The sequence below is a fragment of the Heterodontus francisci genome, chromosome 48, assembly GCF_036365525.1.
Source record: "Heterodontus francisci isolate sHetFra1 chromosome 48, sHetFra1.hap1, whole genome shotgun sequence".
Classification (NCBI taxonomy): Eukaryota; Metazoa; Chordata; class Chondrichthyes; order Heterodontiformes; family Heterodontidae; genus Heterodontus; species Heterodontus francisci.
The window spans coordinates 13,509,327-13,533,875 of NC_090418.1; the positions used below are offsets into that span (position 1 = coordinate 13,509,327).

The window sequence follows — 24,549 nt, forward strand, 5'->3', positions numbered from 1 at the left end:
AAAAAAAGGCCTTGTGCCACCTCTGGTTCTTAAAGAGTAAATCAGGCAGCAACTTTGGGCGTCCACGCATGTACATCAAACGTGGAAATCTGAAGGTTGCTGTCAGTTGACCTGCCCCTCCCAAAGCTATGCTACACCAGCACCTCACCCAGAAATACATGGGATGGGGTGAAGGTGCTCTATAAATGTGATAAATACCCATTAAACTCACCAGAAAAAGGCAGGCCTTGTTAATTCCGGTGTAAGTATTTTTTAATAGCATTATTAGGCGTTCTTACTCCAAAACAACCTCTCTGGCCCTGAAAAAAATAACTTTTACAAGTGTGGAGTCTCAGTCCTTCAGATTTTAATTATTGTTGGCGATTTTTAAAAATTAAAACTTTTTTTTTTACTTTATCTCTTTATTCTGTCTCTTAATCCTATCTTTATTACCTTCTGTTTTGCTTTCTGTACATGATTTGGCATTGAATTAGCTGTTGTAACTTACACTTCCTGGTTCAGACTCTGCGTGTCTCAGTAAGGATTCTTTGATCCGATTGATTACGGAGATACACAGTTGCTTACCTTATTCACACAGGCCCCTGGAGAGGGCTCTGTGCTGTTTTGACGTTCTAATTACCACAAGTTCTAGTGCAAAAGCCCACAGAAAGACTGTGGATGCGTGTATATGTAATGGATGGCCAGCACTATTTGGCACTGACAGTCAAATCCAGGCCAAGTGTTTGTAAAGTGACATAATTCCCCATCCAACGGACAAAGTTTACGTTTGATCGGATGCATTATTCGGAGACTTGCTGTCATTCTACACTGCAGTAATCTCTGGCTGATAGCAAAAACACCAAAAACAGACACTTTCAACACAGCGTAATAATAATCAGACCAACAACAGCTCTCAGTTTCCTGTTGAATTCTTTATCTTTCTTGTCCAGGACTCTAATCATTAAATGCAGCAGCTACCGGCAGGCCTGCTGGTGGAAACAGGAAATAACCAACCTGGCGGAAAGGCATGGGCAGGATTTCCTCGCAGACCATCGTTTTGATTCCTTTGTTCCTGCCCGTCATAACATCCAGGCCCGATGGTAAATATCGACCGCCCTCCCCCACTGCCCTCTTGCGCGCTCGTCTTGATTTTGTCTTTGAGTGTAAATGTGGGTAAACGTGTATGAAAACAAGTGGGTAGTCTCCCACAGACTGCACGCTGTGGCCGAGTGAAACAAGAGTTAGGATGAGGCAATCCAGTGCAAGATAGAGAGAGAGAGAGAGCCTTCCATTTATAGCCTGCCTTTCCCAGCAGTCCAAGGCACTTTACAGTCAACAAAGTACTTAAAGAGTGTAGTCAATGTTGTATGTCGGAAATGCAGCAGCTATTCTGTGCACACAAGATCCCACTGCAATGTGGTAAACAACTAATCTGTTTTGTAGATGTTAGTCCGGAGGAACTCCTTGTTTCTTCTTCGAAATCATGCCACGGGAACTTTTATGTTCATCTGAGAGTGAAGACATCAATCTCCGAATCACAGAATCGTTAGTGTCTGAACCAGTCCTCCGAGAGAGCAATTCCCTCAGTCCCATTCCCCCCGCCTTCTCCCCGTAACCCTGTACATTCTTCCTTTTCAGATAACTGTCTAATTCCCTTTTGAATGCTTCAATTGAACCTGCCTCCACCACGTTCTCAGGCAGGACATTCCAGACCTTAACCGCTGGCTGCGTGAAAAAGTTTTTCCTCATGCCGCTTTTGCTTCTCTTACCAAATACTTTAAATCTGTGCCCTCTCGTTCACCGATCCTTTCACGAGTGGGAACAGTTTCTCTTTATCCACTCTGTCCAGACCCCTCATGAGTTTGAATACCTCGATCAAATCATCTCTCGGCCTTCTCTTCTCCAAGGAAAACAGTCCCAGCTTCTCCAATCTGTCTTCGTAACTGAAACTCCTCATCCATGGAACCATTCTCCTGAATCTTTTCTGCACTCTCTCCAATGCCCTCACATCTTTCCTAAAGTGCGGTGCCCAGAACTGGACATAATACTCCAGCTGAGGCCGAACTAGTGTCTTATACAAGTTCAATGTAATCTCTTTGCTCTTGTACTCTATACCCCAGTTAATAAATACTGTATGCTTTATTAACCGCTCTCTCAACCTGTCCTGCCACCTTCAATGACTTATGCACATATATACCTCTGCTCCTGCACCCCCTTTAGAATTGTACCCTTTATTGTATATTTTGTCTCTTATGTTTTTCCTACAAAAATGAATCACTTCACATTTCTCTGCATTGAACTTCATCTGCCACCTGTTTGCCCATTCCACCAACTTGTCTAGGTCCTTTTGGAGTTCAATATCCACCTCACATCTGATGGCAGACAGGGCTTTGGTTCAATATATCATCAGAGTAGCTGCACTTCTGACAGAGGAGCACTATCTCCACTCTGAGGTCAGCCCGGATAATGGTGTCAAGTCTCTGGAATGGGATTTGAACCCAGGATCTCATGACTTGAGTGTGACACACTGAATCACGAGTTAACACCGGGGGTTCTGGATGTTGATTAGTGCTGCTTTCAGTGAATGAAGTTTAGATATCTTTGTTTGAAGCCTAGGCATTCTCTCTTATTGCAGAATTGTTGGAATTAGCAGGGGTTTTGTCGTCTTGCCCTCATGTCAGTCTCTCCTTTTGGCAGGTTTGTGAATGGCAGTGGATATTTCTCTGCTGTAGCCGATGCTTTGGAAGAAGCCAAGGAAGAGATCTTCATTGCTGACTGGTGGTGAGTCAGTTGTTTATTTTCGGTCAAAAATACCGTCCATTCATTGCATTGTAATTCTCAATCATAGAATCTTCCCCCACAGGAGACCATTCGGCCCATCGCGCCTGTGCCAGTTCTTTGAAAAGGCAATCCAGTTAGTCCGACTCCCCACCCCCACCCCTGTCCTTTCCCCCTGGCCTACAAATTTATCTTTTACAAGTATTAATCCAATTCCCTTTTAAACGTTATTATTGAATCTGTTTCACCAGCTTTTCAACAAGGCAACAGTTTCTCTCTATCTACTCTGTTCAGATCCCTCATGATTTTGAACACCTCGGTCAAATATCCTCTCAACCTTCACTTCTCCAAGAACTTTTTTTAAATTCTTCAGGAGATGTGGGTGTCGCTGACCAGGCCAGCATTTATTGCCCATCCCTAATTGCCCTCGAGAAGGTGGTGTTGAGCTGCCTTCTTGAACTGCTGCAGTCCTTGGGGTGTAGAGGCACCCACCGTGTTGTTAGAGAGGGAGTTCCAGGATTTTGACCCAGCGACAGTGAAGGAATGGCGATATAGTTCCAAGTCAGGATGGTGTGTGGCTTGGAGGGGAACTTGCAGGTGGTGGTGTTCCCATGCGTCTGCTGCCCTTGTCCTTCTAGTTGGTAGAGGTCGCGGGTTTGGAAGGTGCTGTCTAAGGAGCCTTGGTGAGTTGCTGCAGTGCATCTTGTAGATGGTACACACTGCTGCCACTGTGCGTCAGCGGTGGAGGGAGTGAATGTTGAAGGTGGTGGATGGGGTGCCGATCAAGCGAGCTGCTTTGTCTTGGATGGTGCCGAGCTTCTTGAGTGTTGTTGGAGCTGCACCCATCCAGGCAAGTGGAGAGTATTCCATCACACTCCTGACTTGTGCCTTGTAGATGGTGGATTAGGCTTTGGGGAGTCAGGAGGTACAGAATTCCCAGCCTCTGACCTGCTCTTGTAGCCACAGCAGTTATATGGCTACTGCAGTTTAGTTTCTGGTCTATGGTGACCCCCTAGAATGTTGATATTGGGGGATTCAGCGATGATAATGCCATTGAATGTCAAGGGGAGATGGTTAGATTCTCTCTTGTTTGAAATAGTCATTGCCTGGCACTTGTGTGGCATGAATATTACTTGCCACTTATCAGCCCAATCCTGGATGTTGTCCAGGTCTTGATGCATCTGGACATGGGCTGCTTCAGTATCTGAGGAGTCGCGAATGGTGCTGAACATTGTGCAATCATCAGCGAACATCCCCACTTCTGGCTTTATGATGGAGGGAAGGTCATTGTTGAAGCAGCTGAAGATAGTTGGACTTAGGACACTACCCTGAGGAACTCCTGCAGTGACGTCCTGGGACTGAGGTGATTGACCTCCAACAACCATAACCATCTTCCTTTGTGCTCAGTATGACTCCTCATGTCAGTTTTTTAATTGTCCACTGCCAGCCCCAGCTTCTCCAATCTATCCATGTATCTGAAATCCATCATCCCTGGAACCATTTTCACCAATCTTTTCTGCACCATCTCTAAAGACTTCACATCCTTCCTAGAATGTGGTCTCCTTCAGCGCTGAAAGATTCTATGAGACCTGAAAGAAAAAGTGAAAATGCAGCTTTCTCATCTTTTTGTTGCAACTTTGTCCATGGAGTAATGGTCAAATACTTGGGCTGTCTTGGTCATGATATTAATGGTCACTCAAGCGGGGACAATGACTGTGTGGCTAGAGCAGCCTTTCTGTGAGGTGAGTGTGAAACAGGTTTGTTTATATTCCGGACCCTGGGCACTGAGGGAAATGGAACGAGCCTGTTTGTTTGTTTGTTACAGGCTGAGCCCTGAGATCTACCTGAAAAGGCCAGCGAAGGACAACTACTGGAGACTGGACATCCTTCTGAAACGCAAGGCGGTGAGTAACCAATGGCACTGTCCAACTGCCTGGGGAAAATCAAGGATTTCATAGTTTAGTAACAGTGCAGTTGTTCAAATTTCAAGAGGTTGTGGAAGGTGCAAATGACTTGCACGTCCCTGGGATAGGGAGAGGGCAAGTAACAGGAGTGGAAAATGTACTGCTTGTAACTTGCTGTGTTCCTATTTGCTATTCTCTGCTGCTGTGAAGTGTGCATCAGCTGAGGAAAGGATTAAACGCTGCTGTGTAGGGAGAGTAGTGGCGTAGTGATAATGTCACTGGGCTAGTAATCCAGAGGGCTGGGTTCAAATCCCACCACAGCAGATGGTGAAATTTGAATTCAATTAATAAATCTGGAATTTAAAAAAAAAAAGAAGCTAGTTTTCGTGGTGATTATGGAAGCAATTGTTGTAAAAACCCATCTGATTCACTAATGTCCTTTAGGGAAGGAAATCTGCCATCCTTACCTGGTCTGGCCTACATGTGACTCCAGACCCACGAAATGCCCTCTGAAATGGCCTAGCAAGCCACTTAGTTCATGGGCAATAAATGCTGGCCAAGCTAGCGATGTGCCCATCCCACAAATTTATTTTAAAAAAATGTCTTTCATGGTAAAATATTCTGTCAGTGCACGGTCCAGACTCTCAGATAAAGGATGGTCACTAAGCACGATAATGGAGATCAGTTATTGCCTTTGATGTCCCACCAGCTTCAAGACAGTGGACTAATTATAAATGTGTCCCAGTGTCTTTTTTTAAGAGGTGGAACTAGTCAAGGAACTTCACTATGATAGCTTTCAGGGCAGTCAGTTGAAATCCAAAATTAGCTCAGAGTATTTTGTTGCCCAGATGAGACATTCCCTGCGGTGCCTGCAGGAAGCCTCGAGTCTATCAGTGGGCACCGCACCCCGTCTCCAGGGCCACCTGGGCATGGACAAGGTGGCAGAAGGAAGGCAGACAGCCAGAATGACCGTACCACCCCCCCCTCCCCTGGCTAATGGGTCCCATCCATCCCAGAGTTAAATAAGAAAAGAAAATGCTGGAAAAACTCAGCAGGTCTGGCAGCATCTGGGGAGATAGAAACAGAGTTAACGTTTTATGCCCGTGACCTCTCGCCAGAGCTGGAAAAACTTTCGAGATGTGACCAGTTTTAAGCAGGCAAGGAGGCCGCAAAAGGGAGAAAAGAACAAAAGGGAAGGTCTGTGATTGGATAGGAGGCAGGAGAGATCGAAAGTCAGTAGGGGTTGATGACGCAAGGCAAAATGAGATGGTAATGGGACAAATGAAGAGATACCTGATCAAACACGAGAAGGGAAACATCAAGGAATGAGGATGGGCAAGATAAAAGAGACAAGGCATTTCTCTCTCACAGATGCTGCCAGATCTGTTGAGTGCTTCCAGCACTTTTAGTTTTTATTTCAGATTTTGATTATAGATGGCCGCCTATGTCAGGCTGTCTGGGAAGGCATTCCACTCCCAAGTATCTCTGCAGGGTCTGAAAATGGAAGCTCACTTGCAGGTTGTGAAACAACCAGTCCTCAGTTAGAATTTTGAGCCTTTGTAACACAGCATGAGTCACACAAGTTATTTTTGTCTGTCTTTTCAGGAACAGGGAGTAAAGATCTTTGTCCTGCTGTACAAGGAGGTGGAGCTTGCCCTGGGCATTAACAGTGAATACAGCAAGAGGACGCTGACATCCCTCCATTCTAATATCACAGTACAGTGTCAATTTACTCTTATTTCAGCTTCTCGTGTTGTTCCGGGTCACCGTTGGAGATGCTGGTGCCATTTTTATGTCGTGTTAAAAGCCATTGGGAGAACGACACCCAAGTGGAGGGACTCTCACAGTTTTGAGTGCCATTTAGCTTTCTGCCCTGTCGAGCACACCCTGTTGTCTCAACGCCGATGTTTTGAAAGGATTTTGACAGCAGAATAGGGTTTGCATTCGAATTAAAGGACCCGCGGAAGGTCAAAAGTCAACATGGGAGACTGGTTTAAAAATAGGGAAGTCTTGTGTCGGTGGGGCCGCGTACAGTTTTACTGCGTACAGTTTTGGTCCCCGCATTTACGAAAGGGTACGCTGGCATTGGAGGCAGTCCAAAAGAGATTCAAAAGGAACGTCCCGAGGTCGTGTCAGATTTTGAAATAAAAGAGAGACTTGCATTTATATAGTTTCTTTCACAGATGTCCCAAAGCACTTTCCAGCCAAAGGAGTACTTTTGAAGTGCAGTCACTGTTGTAATGTAGAAAATGCAGCAGCTGATTTGCACACAGCAAGATCCCACAGACAGAAATGTGGTCACGAGCAGATGATCTGTTTTTAATGATGTTGGTTGAGGGGCAAATATTGGCCCAGGGAGAACTCCCCTGCTCTTTTTTTGAAATTGGATTTTTTACATCCACCTGAGTGTTAGTCAGGGCATTGGTTTAATGTCTCGTCTGTAAGATGGCACCTCTGACAGTACAGCACTCCCTCAGTACTGACATTGTCATGTTAGCCTTTGATTTGTGTATTTAAGTCTCCGAGTTGGATTTGAACCCACAACCTGTTGGCTGAGAGGCAAGAGCATTATCATCGAGCCACATTAAATACTTTCACTATACAAGTTTTTTTTCCCGCCTGTCATTTTTCCAAGCCCACAAATTTACAAGAATTACTGAACTCCATTTCACAACTTGTCATGGTGGGATTTGAACCCATGGCTTGCGGGTGACTGGTCTAGCATGACTGCACGACCATACTTTATATGGTCAGAGGTGGGAGGATGGGGGATAATCAATGTCAGACTGCCTAGACACAGAACAACAAGCGAAGCATTTTTCCAAATTCCCAGGTCAAACTAATTTTGTCAACTGTTTTCCTGCACAATCCCCGTCTCCCTTGATGTTTTTAATATATAGAAATTTATCAATCTCAGTATCGAACACTCGACGACTGAGCCTCCACAGCCCTCTGGGGCAGACAATTCCAAAGATTCACCACCCTCTGATTGAAGAAATTCCTCCTCATCTCAGTCCTAAATGGCCTACCCCTTATTCTGAGACTGCGTCCCCCAGTTCTAGACTCCCCAGCCAGGGGAAACATCCTTCCTGCAACTGTTCTGTCGAGCCCTGTAAGAATGTTTTATGTTTAAACTCCAGAGAATAAAGGCCCGGTCTATTTTTAATGTTTCCTCATAGGACAATCCCTCCATCCCAGGAATTAGTTTGGTGAACCTTCATTGACCTCCCTCTGTGACAAGTATATCTTTCCTTAGGTAAGGAGACCAAAACTGCACACAATACTCCAGGTGCAGTCTCACCAAGGCTCTATATAATTGCAGTAAAACATTACTCCGATACTGAAATCCTCTTTGTAATAAAGGCCAACATGCCATTTGCCACCTTAATTGCTTGCTAGGCCTGCACGTTAGCTTTCAGTGACTCATGAACAGCGAGATCCAAGTCCCTTTGGACATCAACACTTCGCAGACTATCACCATTTAAGAAATACTATGTATTTCTGTTCTTACCAATAAAGTTGGATTCCATCTGCCAAGTTTTTGCCCACTCACTTAGTCTCTCTAAATCTCCTTGAAACGTCTTTGCATCCTCCTCACAACTCGCACTTCCACCTAGTGTTGTGTCATCTGCAAACTTGGAGATATTACATTTAATCCCTGCATCCAAATCATTGATATAGCTGGGGCCCAAGCATTGATCCTTGTGGTACCCCGCTAGTCACAGCCTGCCAACCTGAAAATGTTTTCTATCCGTTAACCAGTTCTCAATCCAAAAGGTGAATGACCAGGTAACCTATTTCTTGGTGGTAGTGTTGAGAGAACAATGCCACCCAGGACTTCCAGGGTACTCCCTACCCTTCCCTAAACCATACCGTGAGATCTCCAACATGCCCCTGACCCACCAGAGCAGGCACCTGGGGTCTTGGCTCTCACTGACCGCTCAGATGGGATGGCCAATGGTCTTGTGTATTTTTATTTTTGCCCAATCTGACAGCTTTGACACTGTGTAACGTTCTTGAACCTTTACGTTGACAGGTGATGAGGCACCCAGATCATGTGTCATCGACCGTGCTGCTTTGGGCCCACCACGAGAAGCTGGTCCTTATCGATCAGTCGGTGGCCTTCCTCGGAGGGCTAGACTTGGCCTACGGGAGGTGGGACGACCAGGAGTATCGGCTCACGGACATGGGGAATGCAGAGCAGACGGGTGTCGCGTCAGACCTGGTACAAACAACTGCTTTGATCAAATTGTAGCTTTTTCTCCTCTCGTTCCCCCTCCTCCCCACTTTGTAAATCGGACGCGCCCCAAAGTCACCGGGGTGGGAGGCGCCCCAAGAAAATGAAGCCCCTCCCCTTGTCACAAACAGCATTGAGATAGATAATCAGATAATCTCCCTCTGTAATGAGGACAGGTTGCAGAGACTAGGCTTGTATTCCCTCGCATATAACTGACTGACTAAGGGATGATCTAATTCAGGTGTTTGTAGATCAAAGGAGTTGACAGGATCGAAAGAAAGTATTTCCTCAAGTAAGCGAGTCCTGTAATAAGTGGGCATAAATGTAAAATTAGGCACCTGGGACCAAATGGACTGCTTCTCTGTTGATTGAAGAAAATAGCGGCCCTGGGATTTTTCACAAACGCCCGAGAAGGCAGACGGAGCATCGTTTTAATGTCTCAGCTGAACCTCCAACAGTACGGCACTCCCTCAGTACTGCACTGGGAGTGTCGGCCTGGATTATGGGCACAAGTCTCTGAGTGGAGGCAAGAGAGTGCTACTCGAGGCTTGACAGCACATAAAGCAATGTTTACAATTTCGCTCCCCCAGGTCAGGAATCACAGTGCGAAAGAACCTCTGGCGGAATTTGAGGCAAGCGAGGGTGCTCGGGTTGAGGGAATGGAGGAGTACCACTCTCGCTGCCTGCCAGAATCGGCAGAGTGCAATGCCACCGGGCAGTTCTGGCTTGGGAAGGACTATTGCAATTTCATCCTGAAGGACTGGATCGAGTTAGACAAACCTTTCGAGGGTAAGGAGAGTGTATTATTGATTAGTGTTTGGCCTTTCTCCCAACACGCTCACCAGAATCATCCCCTCACCGTTATAAGCCTTACAGTGAATAGCATGGTGTGCCACAAATGAACTCCCATTTCCATGCTATTACACACCAGAGACTCTGTGGGCCATCCACTGGGTTTTTTGTAGAATATTTTCTTGTATCCCATGCCATTATCTTGAGGTTGTACAAGAATCATCATCTATCCCGTGTCCCTAATAGAAATTTGAGGACTAGGATACGCCAAGGAAGGGAAAGCACTTGCACCTTTCATCACCTTAGATTGTCCTAGCCAATGGAGTATCTTTTGAAGTAAATTCACTGTTTTAATTTCGGGAAATATGCCAACACTTTGAGCACAGCAAGATCCCACAAACCGCAGTGAGGTGTTGCCCAGATAATCTGTTTTTTGTTTAATGATGTTGGTTCAGGGATAAATATTCGCCAGGGCACTGGGGAGAACTCCCTTATTATTCTTCCCACCATGCCAGGGAATTTTCCACGTCAATCTGCAAGGGCAAATGGGGCCTCAATTTAATGTCTTATGTGAAAGACAGCACCTTTGACAGTGCAGCACTCCCCCTAAGCTGCACTGAGGTGCCAGCCTGGATTATTCGCTCAAGCCACTGAAGTGGGATTGAATCTGCAACCTTCTGACTCAGGGAAAAGAGTACTACCAGCTGAGGCATGGTTGACATTTGCAGTCACAGGCTAAAACTAAAAGAGGAATTTATTTCCGAATAAAAGTAATTACACAGAGTACGTGCCACTGTACTTCAGTAAAGAATTGAGAGCAAAGGAAGGAGGGGCAATAGCTAATATTTCCTTTTCCATCCTCAACCTACAGACTTCATCGACCGAAACTCAACTCCACGTATGCCTTGGCGTGATATTGGCGTGGTTGTCCACGGGGGAGCAGCGAGGGATGTAGCACGGCACTTCATACAACGATGGAACTTCACCAAGGTTATATTTCTATGACAACAAAAAGCCTGTGTGTTACATTTGTCAGAAGTTGACCGAGAAACATTCTGTTGTTGTCTGTTTGCACCCTATTCAACTCTGAGCTGATCAACCAATCCCATATCTTCTCTATCGTCAAGATCGTCTGCTTCCATCTCTGCGATGTCGCCCCTCTCTGCCCCTGCCTTAGCTCATCTGGTGCTGAGAACCTCTACCATGCCTTTGGTAACTCTAGTCCAATGTTGAATGGTCGGCCTCCCACCTGGACCTCTTCATAAACTGAGCTCATCCAAAAATCTGCTGTTCGTAACCTAATTCGCATGACGTTCTGTTCACTCCTTAAAACCTGCCTCTTTGACCAGGCTTTTGTCCTAATATCATCTTGTGTGGATAAGTCTCAAAGTGATCGCTCTCCTGTGAAGCATCATGGGATGGTTTTTCTATGTTAAAAGTGCTAAGTCAATGCAATTAGCTTATGGGTGATCTGCACCTCAACTCCATCGACGTGCCTCTGTTCCTTATCTCTCATTACCCTTGGCTAACAAAAATCCAGCATAAAACTCTTCCAAAGAGCAAACCAATTAGTCCCACTCTTTCCCCATAGACCTGCATTTTCTTTCTCCTTAAGGTATTTATCCAATTCCCTTTTTGAAAGCTACGATTTTCACCACCCTATCAGCCAGTGCATTCCAAATCCTAACCACTCCCTGGATTAAAAGAAAGCTTCTCATCATATCAGCTCGGGCTCTTTTGCCATTTGTTTTAAATTGGTGCCTTCTGAGCAGCTGGAAACCGTTTCTCTGTGTTTTTGGTCTATCTAAACCCTTCATGATTTTAAACCCCGCTATCAAATCTTACCTTGACTGCTCCAAGGAGAACCACCCCAGCTTCTCCAGATCATCCAAGTATCTGTAATCACTCATCCCTGTAAACATTCTAAAATCTCTTCTGTACCCTCTCCAAAGCTTCACGCCCCTCCTAAAATGTGGAGTCCCCAATTTGACCCAATACTGCAGCTGGGGACCAAACTCGTCTTTTATAAAGTTGTAGCATGATTTCATAAGTTCAGCCTCGGCTTTTATCAATTTGTCAAAAGAAAAGTTGGAAAGGTTGTAACCCAAGATGTTACTTTCAATTTTCAGATTGTGAAACCAAAGTACAAGTCCCCATGTTTCCCATACCTGTTGCCAAAATCTCATACCACCGCTGACAACCTCCCATTTGTGATTCCGGGATCTGTTCCAGCTAATGTTCAGGTGAGTATCAAAGGCAAGAAGAGTCAACGAAGCTCGTCTGTTGCTCTCGTTTGTCTATTACATTAACGAAAGCTATTCCGATACCATACGAACAAGAACAAATTACAACAGCAACAAATGTGAACCAATTGGACGACAGTTGCACAGGAGACAAAGTTGCTCGCAGAGTCTGGGTTTCAGCCGTGTCTCAATGAGTAGCATTGGTCATATGGCTGGAGGTGACAACAATCGTGGCTGTTGTAGATAAAGAGTGAGTATTGACAGCCCTGTGTCAGCCGATGAGTTAGAGGTGAGGCACGGTTTACCCAAATCAGAGTCTGCAGGTGGAATTTTGTGCTGGTGGCGGGGGTTTCGGCGTCAGGGGACACTGATGCCGAGATCCCCACATTGGCTCTCGTACAGGCACTTAACTGGACAGCGGCGGTCCTTCCATAGGATCGAGGACCCTGTCGCTGGAAGTCCTGCTCTTGGAGAGCTGCTGGCCAATCAGAGGCCGGTGGCTGCTGCTGTAGTTGCAACCACCTGACACCCAAGAGCGGTGCTGGAACCAGGCTCAGGATTGTTCAGAGTGGGAGGGGTCTCGCAGGTTGGGGGTTGTGGGGGTGGGTGGGGGAGGGGAGTGGGGTCAATAGCAAGGGCAGGGTGGTGGCCCTTGGCGGGCCCCTCTCCCTTCCTGATTCCAGATCCCTCGTCTGGGCACTAAGTGCCTTTGAATGAAGGACCCCCCCCCACCCCACCCCCCACACAGCCGGGAAGCAGCTGCCACAGGGGAGAGCATAAAATTCCACCCTACGTTACAGCAAACAGTCTATTTGAACAGTCTCTGTACAAAGCTCAACTCATGACCGAAACTACAGCAAAGTCTCCTGATGAATGCAAGGATTTTTCTCCAGCAGAATGCAGTGAGAGGAGGATAGTTACAGAATACAAATAGTGTGCACCAAATAAATCCCAGTCACTTACATGGAGGGACGGTTCCAGGCGTGATTAACGGGGGTGATTAACCAATCATCTCCATTGAGGCCGGGACTTGTGGTGTCACCAAATGCAGCTGTAAATAAAATAGGACCCAAAGCTGTAAAACAGATTGTGATAATGGTGTCCATTATAGTCTTCCATTATCGAAGAATTGAGATAGCCAAGACCAGCTTTAATAGAATGAAGGACGTGTGTTAACATCAAAGAAACTGGTACTACCTTTTGTCATTTATGTTATCTGCCTCGGAGACGGGCAACAAACAAACAGACTACTGATGGGCTGAATGCATTTGAGATGTAGACATGTTGGAGGATGTTCTGCAGGTCCTACACAGACAGAAAGACTAATGAAGTGCGGGAAATGCCTGGAGAAAAGTGCATCATATCAAAGAGAGAAATATACAAGATTTCAGTCACATCATTAGAGTAGAAGGTAGACAGAGACAATTATTGGAAGGAAAGCTTGATAGAAAACGTAGAATAGGGAAGCAGAGAAGAAAATGGATGACGGGGATAAGGGATTGGATGTTGAGCGATGCAGAATGTGTAAGGGCAGCACAGGACAGAGAGGTGGAGATCCATGGCAGTCAACCTTCTGGGAAGAAGATGACACCAACGAACGAACAAGTACTTGAGTTCAGTTCTTACTGGTGTAAATGCTTCCTGGTGACTGATCTGTCATTACATACCGTTTCTCTCTATCCACCCTATTTCTTCTGGTGGCGGGGAGTCCAGAACAAGGGGGCTTCTCGATAAGATTCGAGCCAGGCCATTCAGGGGTGATGTCAGGAAGCACTTCACACAAAGTGGAGTAGAAATCTGGAACAGTCTCCACCCAAAAGGTTCTCGAGGTTGGGGGTCAATTGAACATTTCACATCTGAAAGTGATGGGTTTCTGTTGGCTGAGGGGATTTCGGGTTCCAGAACCAAGTTAAGACACCGATAAGCTATGATCTAATTTCAGGAGCTGAGGGGCCTGCTCCTATTTCTCTGTTCCACTCAATCGATCCATTCTGATTGGGACATTGGTTACTGGCCATATCTGCCCTTGCCGAAATAGATGGGACTTGTAGACATATCTCCATTTCGGTGCTGGGAGGGTTCCCATCGGTTATGGAAGGAGTGACCAGCCAAAACTCAAACGTTGGGAGGCACTCCAGAAGGGGTGTTAAGGAATGAATCTTTTTTTTAATTAAGCTCTCCTCCTCCAGGTCCTCCGATCAGTGGAATGTTGGTCTGCGGGTTCAAGTGAAAATTCCATCTACAATGCCTACTTGCATGTGATTCGTGACAGCCAGCATTTCATATATATTGAGGTACGGCCCATAAACAGTAACTCTTTGATTAGCACATTCAGGTATTCAACTAGCCATTGATTACATAGAATTTGATAGCCCATTCTGCTCAACAGATAGTTGTATAGTGGTAATATCACTGAACTAGTAATCGGGAAGTCCAGGCTAATGATCTGGGGGGTGTGGGTTCAAATCCCACCATAGCAGCTAGTGGGACTTAAATTCAATTAATTAATAAGTGCAATTAATTAATAAAATCTGGAATTGAAAGCTAGTCTCAGTAATGGTGCCATGAAACTATCATCGACTGTCGTAAACACCTACCTGGTTCACTAATGCCCTTTAGGGAAGGAAATCTGCCGACCTTACCCGATCTGGCCTACATGTGACTCCAGACCCACAGCAATGTGGTTGACCCTTAACTGAAATGGCCTAGCAACCCACTCAGTTATCAAGGGCAACAAATGTCGACCTTGCCAGTGACACCTACATCCTAAGAGCCTGAGAATGAATAATTAAAAAAAAAAAAAATTGAGATCATACTCACTGAAGAATTGGGTGGTAGGGCATAAGTTAGACATGCTCGGAGGGTGGGGATGCAGGGGTAGATGAGGAACTATTGCTGGCTTTATAGTATTGTGTGCACACAGTGCCACAAACTGCTTGGGAGGGGAACTATTCACATGTTGGTTACTTTCCCTGCTCCACCCGTTGTTGTGTCTGTGTTTAACTACTTGCTGTGTCTCCTCTCTCTCTCTGCTTTCTCTTTAGAATCAGTTCTTCATCACCTGTGCTGATGACCGTAGTGTGTATAACCAGATCGGAGATGCGATCGTGGAAAGAATTCTCAAAGCGCACCGGTGAGTTTTTCAAGTGCGCCTGCTGAATTTTCTGGCTCACTGCAAGAAAACGTGGAGCCTCCCAATGACTAACGTATGGACGTTACGTCAATATCCAGTATTAATTTACTGAGGAACCAGGAGTCACATGAGCAGCGAAGCTCCAATTTTGTAAGCGTTAGATTTGATGCTGACAGCAATTTCTGTCTTTATTAATTGCTCCATGACTTGGTCCTTCCCTATCTCTGTAACCTCCTCCAGCGACACAGCCCTCCGAGATCTCTGCGTTCCTCCAATTCTGGTCTTCTGCGCATCCTTAATTTAACTTGCTCCACTATTGGCGGCTGTGCCGTCAGCTGCCGCAGCCCTAAGTTCCCTACCGAAGCCTCTCTACCTCTTTCTCCTCCTTTTAAAACTTGTTTCTTTGACCAAGCTTGGTCATATTCATGCAACTTGTTACAGACTTCATTGAGCGCCACCTCCCCACCTCCAATTAATCATCTTTCAAGATTGTAGAGCTTAAACTTCTCTTTTCTTGGAGCTCATCCTGATTTTGGGGCCAAGAGTGGGGCCTGGATTAACCAAACCATCTGTTTATCTCCTTGAGGATCCCTGTGAAGAATCACCTCACTTTCTGTCCCCAATTCTTTCGACTAATACTGAAACCCCAGCATCTATGGGATTGTGGTCCAGGAGACCTGTCCTACTATGGCTGTGTTTGTCCAATCTTGTGATGGAGGAGGAGGATTTAATTAGTTAATTCCAGTTCTCACTCAAAATGACCATTTTTGTCTCTTCAATTTCTCTAGAGCAAAGAGGAGATACCGTGTCTACATTGTCATTCCCTTGTTGCCAGGCTTTCAAGGAGACTTGTCAACTGGTGGTGGGAATTCCATCCAGACCATCCTGCACTTCACATTCCGGTAAACCTCTTCTTCTGGAATCAATGGAGTAGATGATCCATCTTAGTTCAGTGCCTGGAGGCCAACCGTCTGCAGCTTGTGTCTGAGTAAAGAGTGTACTCCGTATTCATTATTGGCACTTGGGATCGTGCCTTGTGATGCTTTGCCACTCCTGAATTCTACACACCTGGGACGTAGGAACAGGAGGAGGTCATTCAGCCTTGATCCGACATTCAATGAGGTCATGGCTGAGCTGTATCTCAACTCCACGGAAAATCTTTTTTATGCAATGATTGGTTGGTATTTGGAAGGTGCAGGCTAATAGGCAAATGGATTCAGTAGTAGCCTTCAAAAGGGAATTGGATAAATACTTGGCAGGACAGCTAGAGTGTGTTGCTGATAAATTCCAACAGCATGGGATCAATCCCCATACTGACTGTGGTAGATTAGAAAGACCTGTCTCCTCGCCTTGCCCGAAATAACATTTTCTTTTAAATTTTCTTTCATCTAGGTCCATCTGCCGAGGCGAATATTCCATAGTCGAACGTTTGAAAAAATATAGTAAGTATTTTGGGTTTCAGTTTTCTGTCAAACCGTGCTGTGATTATCCAGCGACAAGCTCCTTCCATGGGGAATTGAATATAAAGGGAGGAAGGTTTTGCTACAGTTGTACAAGGCATTGGGGAGACCACATCTGGAGTAATTTGGTCTCCTTATTTAATAAAGGATATTAATGCATGAAAAGCAGCTCAGAGAAGGTTCACTCGACTGACTCCTGGGATGAAGGGGTTATCTTATGAGGAAAGGCTGGAGAGGTTGGGCCTATATCCAGTGGAGTTTAGAAGACTGAGCGGTGATCTTATCTTATATAAGATCCTGAGGGGACCTGACAGGATGGATGCTGATAGGATGCTTATGAGAGAGACTAGAACTAGGGGACACTGTTCAAAAATTAGGGAATCTCCCATTTAAGACAGAGATAAGGAGAAATTGTTTCTCTCAGAGGGTTGTTAGTCTGTGGAATTCTCTTCTCCAGAGAGCAATGGAGGCGGGGTCATTGAATATTTTCAAGGCCAAGTTAGATAGTTTCTTGATTGACAAGGAAAGTCGAGTTGAGCCCGCAAACAGATCAGCCATGATCTTATCAAATGGCGGAGCAGGCTCGAGGGGCTGAATGGCCGACTCCTGCTCCTAATTCATATGTTAGTATGTGCAACTCTGCTGAGGTCAGGATAGGCCCAGTCAAGCCAGCACCGTGCAGTAGAGGGATGAGTGTCGTAACCGAGTAGGAAGGATGGAGGCAGATTGGGGTGGGCTTGGTCAGTTTTCAGTCATTTTTACTACACCATGAGAGAACTTTGCTCGTCTTGCATGAGAGAAATGTCTCTTGCTTTGTAGAGGGTGGTTGGCTGATGATGGGAGGCTCCCTGAAGCCAACTGAATCGGCCCGAAAACCAGAAGAGTTAAAATAGGAAATGCTCTCGTTGGGATCAGCATTGTTTTTAAGAAGTCGGAAACTCCCTATGCATTTGGACAAAACGATTTTGATAGATCACGGAAATGTTCACGTTGTGTGACATTAATTTCCGGGTGAACAACTTCTTTAAAATGGCCGACAGTGTAACTTCACAGGAACATGTTGGGGGTGGTCGGTGCGATCTTGAGGCACAGTTCTAAGAGGGACCTGGGCATTCATGTGCAGAGATCTTTGAAGGCGGCGGGACACATTGAGAGTAGTTAGCAAAGCACGTGCAATCTTGGGCTTCATAAATAGAGGCATTGAGTAACAAGGTTAGGTTGGAGACGCTGGGGTTGTTGGAGAAAAGGAGTTTGAGTGGAGATTTGATGGAGGGTGTACAAGATCATGACTGGTTTCGATAAGGTAGACAAGGAAAAGCTGTTCCCATTGGCTGATGGTACAAGGACTACGGGAGACAGATTTAAAGTTTTGAGGAAGTGATACAAGGGGATGGGTGTCAGGAAGGACTTTTTTTTTTATGCAGCAAGTGGTATCAACCTGGAACTCGCTGCCCACAAGGGCAGTGGAAGCAGAGACGATCAATGATTTCAAAAGGAAATTGGATGGGCACTTGAGGGAAATAGGCTGGCAGGGCTTCGGGGATAGTGTGGGGGAATGGGACTGACTGGATTGCTCTACAGAGAGCTAGCATGGACTCGGGTGGAATGGCCTCCTTCTGTGCTGTAATAACTCTGACCCTAGGTGGGGTGGTGTACAGAAGGGTTGAAGTTATGCAGCAGTTGTATAAAACTCTGGTTGGACCACATCTGCATTCAGTTCTGGGCACTGCAGGTCAAGATGAATATATTGACCTTGGAGGGAGCGCAACACAGCTTCACCAGAATGGTGCAAGGGCTAAAAGGGTCAAATTATGAGGACAGGTTGCATAGATTGGTTGGATACTGGTAATGTTACTGGACTAGTAGTCCAGAGGCCTGGACTGATGACACAGAGACATGAGTTCAAATCCCACCCCGGCAGCTGGGGAAATTAAAATTGCTAATTAAATAAATCTGGAATAAAAAGTTAGCAGAAACAGTGACCCTGAAACTACCAGATTGTCATAAAAATCCGACTGGTCCACTAATGTCCTTTAGGGAAGGAAATCTGCCATCCTTACCTGGTCTGGTCTACATGTGATTCCAGACCCACAGCGATGTGGTTGACTCTTAACTGCCCTCTGAAATGATCCAGCAAGGCACTCTGTATAGGGAGGGGCTATAAATGCTGTCCCTGATGGTGATGCTCACATACCAAGAGTAAATTTTAAAACAGACTAGATTTACATTCCCTTGAGTGTAGAAGATTATAGGGTGATATAATCGAGGTGTTCAAAGTGATTGAAGACCTCAATAAGGTAAAGAAAGAGAAACTATTGCCCCTGATGGGGGTGAGTCAATTGAAAATTTCAACACTGAGATTGATGGATTTAAGTTGGGTAAGGGGATTCACGTTCCAGAACCAAGGCAAGTGGATGGAGCTAAGATGCAAATCAGACACTAATAATAGTGTCATTTCTTGGCTAAAGATTGCGTTTTCTTTTACTTTCCTTCTGCACCATTTTTCAGACAAGTAGGTAGGTAAGTGATCCGATATTATTTTACGACCATCCTCCCTCTGTGGTGACCTGAGAGACGCAATGTTCCAAATTGGGAATGGGAGCTCTCTTGGTGGGAGTTCACTGGCAGAGATCTGTGTCCTGCAGTTGAGTGTCAAGAGTTTCGAGCACAGTTTATGTGCACTTTCTTCAGAGAAGCTTCCAGCAGATGCAGACGTCAAATAGAGATTTCATGTTCTTGTTACGGAGGAGGTTACTGAATTATTGCACAGAGGTGGGTTGCATTCTCGCATCTGTGTCAGAAGCTTGTGGGCTCGATTCCCACTCCAGAGATTTGAGCACAGAATCCAGGCCGACACTCCCGGTGCAGTACTGAGGGAGTGCTGCGCTGTCGGAGGTGCGGTCGTTTTGATGAGACCTTAAACTGAGGTGCCTGTCTGGCCTCTCAGCTGGGCACGAGGATCCCTAGCGCTGCTATTGCAAGAAGAGGAGGGGAGTTCCCCCCCAGCGTCCTGGCCAATCACTCCCTCAATCAATTTATCCCTTAGCTAACATCACTAAAACATGATCTGGTCATTGTCATATTGTTGTTTGTGGGAGCTTGCTGTGCGCGAGAGTGCTACACTTTGAGCCACGGCCTTAAAGCCTCATGTATTTCTGAGTAACCAGACCCTCATATTGTCTCCTTCTCCTTCATAGTGGGGGATGAATGGGTGAACTACATCTCTTTCGGAGGGCTGAGGACTCACGCAGAGCTCGACAGCAGCCTGGTGTCGGAGCTAATCTATATCCACAGTAAGATGCTAATCGCAGATGATCGACAAGTCATCGTAGGTGAGGAGCTGAAGGGTTGCATGTGCTTTTCCCCCTTGAAGTGTTTGAAATTTCTAACTGCAGCATTGACTCCATCCATTATGAAAGGAGCTGCTTGAGTTTGTGTGCGCGGTAAACATCACTACCTATAGAGGGTCGGTATACAGGGTGGTCTTCTGGACCTACCTTTCTTACCTTGGGTGATGGAAATCTGGAACTCTCTTCCCTCAAATATGCTTGGGTTTTGAGAGTCAATTGAAAATGTTAAGACTGAGATTAATAGAGTTTTGTTGAGTATTAATGGATCGGGAACCAAGGTGGGTAAATGGAGTTAAGATACTGTTCACCTGATTGAATTGAATCGCTCGAGTATCCTCTTTATCTTTGATGGAGGTGAGCTTTCCTCAGTTTGTTTTTCTAAATTGGCCTGCAAAAGAGATGGGACAGGATGTGAGGGAGGGGATTCGATGGTGTGTGTACGCTGTGTCACATTGGGATTTGGACAGTTCTGACAGTCCAGCTGGTATTGCCCTGTCCCCCTTTTTCATAACCTGTGTAATTCCCTTTCACCTCAAAGGTAACTTCCTTCTCTCAATCAGGTTCAGCAAACATCAATGACCGCAGCATGCTGGGTAAGCGGGACAGTGAGTTGGCCGTTTTTGTAGAAGATTCTGAGATGGAGACATCGGTAATGGATGGTGAAGAGTACCAAACGGGAAGGTTCGCCCATCACCTCCGACTTCAGTGCTTCAAGTATGTTTGTTGACTTGTCTTCCCTTAAGCCACCTCTCTTAGGGTACAATTGCAGACAGGGCTCTCAAGAAGAGGGAGAGCAGGGTTGTCAGTATTGGGTTCCCCCGCCATAATTACTCTTAGCAACAAATAGCATTTGACCGGGTGTGGTACCAAGGATCCTCATTGAAGTCAAAGGGGAAAAAAACTCCACTGGTTGGAATCATACTTAGCACAAGGGAAGATGGTGGTTGGTGTTGGAGGCCAATCATCTCCGCTCCAGGACATTGCTGCAGGAGGAGTTCCTCAGTGTCCTAGGCCCAACCATCTTCAGTTGCTTCATCAATGACCTTCCCCTCCACCATAAGGTCAGGGGCAATCTCTAACCCTCTAGAAGGACAAGGGCAGCAGGTGCCCACAAGTTTCCCTTCAAGTCACACACACCATCCTGATTAGGAAATATATCGGCCGTTCCCTCATCGTCACTCCTTACCCGACAGTACTGGGGGAGCACCTTCACCACACAGACTGCAGCCATTCAAGAGGACAACCCAGTGTAATTCAGTCACGGGTCCCTGAAATTGGTGCTTTTGTGGAAAACCGCGTATCGATTTCTACCGCACAGAATTTAATTTGGGGATGTATTTGGGAGGATTGCTGCGCTTGCTGGTGTTTGACGGAGCTGGAATAACATCATTAGAAATACAGGCCATTAATTGTCTGTCCATGATTGTCTTGTGTGCAGCTTTCTGGTACTGTCACATTCAAGAATTCTCTCTCTTTCATGTAGGGTACACCTTGGACTTTCTGATGACCAGATGGCAGATGTTGAAGACCCGGTTAGTGACCGCTGTTTCCAGGAGATCTGGAACGCAACAGCTACCACTAATGCAACCATTTATGAGCAGGTGGGTTCTACTGCAAGATGCTGGGTCTAACGTACACCTATCCCTCCTGCAATATACGTGTAAGGTGTGGTGATCCACCATCTTGCACTGCTGCAGTCTGTGCAGTGAAGGCGGTGTTTAATCGGGAGTTCCAAGATTTTGACCCAGCCGCAATGAAGGGACGGCCATTATATGTCTACGTTGGGATAGCGTGAGGCATGGAGGGGAATGTGGAGGTGGTAGTTTTCCCATGCACCTGCTGTCCTTCTCCTTCTAGGTGGTGGAGGTCACTGGTTTGGGAGGGTTAATGCAACGTATGGCCATGTGATCTCCATTGAACTAAAGAGAAAAGGCTTCTCAAACAGTAACTTACTTCTGTTTGGTTTCTTTTTAATGAGAACAAGGTACCTGACACAGAAGAAACTGACGCGGAGCGGGAGTAGAGGAGTTAGGCAAAATGACTGAAAGAAAAGGCAAAAAAAAAAAAGTGTTTTGAGGATGCTGTTGGAGAGGTGGAGGGAAGTAGACAGAAAAGGGATTTAGGGAGGGCCTTTGAGGTAAAGGCCAAGATGGTCAAAGACTGTCACTGGCGGTGAAGAGGGGATGCCCAGGAGTCTCTCAGCAAAAATACACAAGGCAGAATGAAGGAGGTTGTAGAGCTCGGGTGTGGTGAGGCTGCGGAGGGGGGGTTTTCACAAGGATGGCCCTTAAACATGGACAAAGTGTGAACAAAGTCCCTTATCATGATGGAACATAGTTTAGTCCCGGTGGTGGGAGAGGGAGTTTGGGAGAAATTATCACCTTGCATTCCTCTCAAAGAATATTTGTTGCTTGAAGCACCTCTGTGAAATCCAAAGGAGTTCATGTGTGGGAATGCAGTTCCATGTTTTTCCAACACTTTGTAGAAATCTCTCTCAGTCTTTGCCACGAGAAAGACTTAGGCTCAATTAGACGGAGGTTTGATTGGAAGGGTTTTTAGAAAGGTGTTTTTTTTTTTTTTCCCCCGTTTCTGAAGGCCCTTTCGGCAAAGCATATTCTTGATTCTCCAAAATAATCTGGCAAACTTCTGATTAGGTTTCATATTTTCCTCCTCTCTTTTTTTCCCCCCCCCCCCTCCCCCCTCAGGTTTTTAAGTCTCTCCCCTCGAATTCTGCTCCCAGTCTGGTGGAGTTGCGAGAGTTTGTGTCTACTCCTGGTCTCGTGAGCGGGAATCCCGAGGAAGCCCGAGAAAAGCTGAAGAACATCCGTGGGTTCCTGGTTCAATATCCACTGTACTTCCTGTGCGAGGAACATCTCCTTCCCCCACTCAACAGTAAAGAAGGAATGGTTCCAATTGAGGTTTGGACTTGATGAGAATAACTGGCATTTGGCTGACGATACCAGTCAATGTTTAGTTTGGAATTATTGGACCCGCCTCATCTCTATTGCAGATCGGAAATTCTCTTTCAATAATGTTTTAATGGCCCATCTTGGCCGCCAAATGGAAAATCGCTTATGGATTAATGGACAGATGGGAGTCGGTTAGCAGACTGTTGACGTGATGACTGATTGGAGTAGCTTCCTTGGTTGGAATTAACAGGTCTTTCGTCTTGTCTCTGCCTGCTTCTGATCATCATGTTGTGCTTTTTGCAACATCTTGAAACTGCAGCCAGCTGGTGAGATCAGGCTTTAATAAGTTCCATGTGCCATGCAGGAAACTGAAAAAGGCCTGACGAGCGAATCCAACCTGGAAGGCCTCCAGTTGCTGGGAGACTGGTTGTGTTCCTCAGCGCCATCTCAATTTCTGATTCTTCTGCTTGTTGTTGCTTTCCACAGTCACTTTTGTAACACGTGTACGTTTTTTCTTTTTTTTTACCTTTTTTATGAAGCCACGCATCTCGAGATGCGAGGTTAGAGGACCACTGCCAGCGGGTGTTGCTCACACTCGTGACTTCAACAGAGAATGTCAACAAACTCTGGGCGGTTCACGTCTCGCCACAGGTTTCAGATAAAATGGAGGTTTCGTTGGACATGTCAGAGAGTTTTGCGTCTTTGGAAATATGGACGTTCCTGTTATATCACCAGGCCGATCAGCTCTTAAAGCCTATTGTCTTCCACTCATGTTAGTCATTGCACTGCCATCTTGTGAGATAGAAGTGTCTTTGAGAGAGTATTGAATTAGCACTCAACACTGTAAAAGTCATTATGTTTGAGTCCTGGTTTAAAGGTATCATGGGTCCCTGGCTACAGCACTCATTATATTGGGAGGAAACGTATTTGCAACCAGCACGGCAGAATCTTTGCATCACATTTTACTAAAGGATGACCAGTTCTGATTAGAACAGGATATGACATGTTAATAAAACTACTGGAAGTTGCCACTTGTTCTGTCTTCTCTGTAGAAAGAAAGACTTGCAATTCTATAGTGCTTGACCACCGATGAAGTACTTTTTGAAGGGTAGTCACGGTTGTGATGTAGGAAATGTGGCAGCCAATTTGTGTACAGAAAGATCCCACAAACTATAATGACACATAATCTGCTTTTTAGTGATATTGGTTGCGGGCTAAATATTGGCCCCAGGGAGAACTCCCACTGCACTTCTATTTAAATGGTAGCCATGGGATTTATTACCTAAGAGGGCAGAAGAAAACATGCTTTAATATCTCATCTGAAAGATGCACCTCCGACAGTGCAGTACTCCCTCAGTACTGCACGAGGCTAGATTATGCACTCATTTCCCTTGAGTGGGATTTGAACCCACAACCATCTGAGTCAGAAGCAGGAGTGCTACTCATTGAGCCAAGCACTAACATGGCTTGCTCGTCCTATTGTGAAGTCATAGAGTCATTACAGCACTGATGGAGGCCATTTGGTCTATCGAGTCTATGCTAGCTTTCCATAGATCAATCCAGTCAGGCCAATTCCCCCACTCTATCCCTATATATCCCTGCAAGTTTAATTCCAAGTGTCCATTCAATTTCCTTTTGAAATCATTGATTGTCCCTGCTTCCACCACCCTCGTAGGCAGCGAGTTCCAGGTCATTACCACTTGCTGCATAAAATAAAAGTTCTTCCTCACATTCCCCCCTGTATCTCTTACCCAAAACCTTAAA

General features: G+C 45.7%; 1 protein-coding gene across 4 annotated transcripts in view; it reads left to right on the forward strand.

Annotated features, from left to right (window-relative positions):
- Positions 1-23,813, forward strand: part of LOC137357367 (phospholipase D2-like) — a 63,909-nt gene extending 40,096 nt beyond the window's left edge. For all 4 annotated transcript variants that reach the window (XM_068023642.1, XM_068023644.1, XM_068023643.1 and 1 more), the window contains exons 10-25: positions 930-1,079; positions 2,677-2,760; positions 4,583-4,661; positions 6,267-6,377; positions 8,698-8,886; positions 9,489-9,687; positions 10,562-10,680; positions 11,820-11,933; positions 14,123-14,227; positions 14,978-15,066; positions 15,855-15,968; positions 16,459-16,508; positions 19,724-19,858; positions 20,437-20,590; positions 21,360-21,477; positions 22,582-23,813. In XM_068023642.1, the coding sequence (XP_067879743.1) occupies positions 930-1,079; positions 2,677-2,760; positions 4,583-4,661; positions 6,267-6,377; positions 8,698-8,886; positions 9,489-9,687; positions 10,562-10,680; positions 11,820-11,933; positions 14,123-14,227; positions 14,978-15,066; positions 15,855-15,968; positions 16,459-16,508; positions 19,724-19,858; positions 20,437-20,590; positions 21,360-21,477; positions 22,582-22,806 (2,035 nt within the window). In that variant the 3' untranslated portion in view covers positions 22,807-23,813. The remainder of the gene's footprint in view (positions 1-929; positions 1,080-2,676; positions 2,761-4,582; positions 4,662-6,266; positions 6,378-8,697; positions 8,887-9,488; positions 9,688-10,561; positions 10,681-11,819; positions 11,934-14,122; positions 14,228-14,977; positions 15,067-15,854; positions 15,969-16,458; positions 16,509-19,723; positions 19,859-20,436; positions 20,591-21,359; positions 21,478-22,581) is intronic.
- Positions 23,814-24,549: the final 736 nt, after the last annotated feature.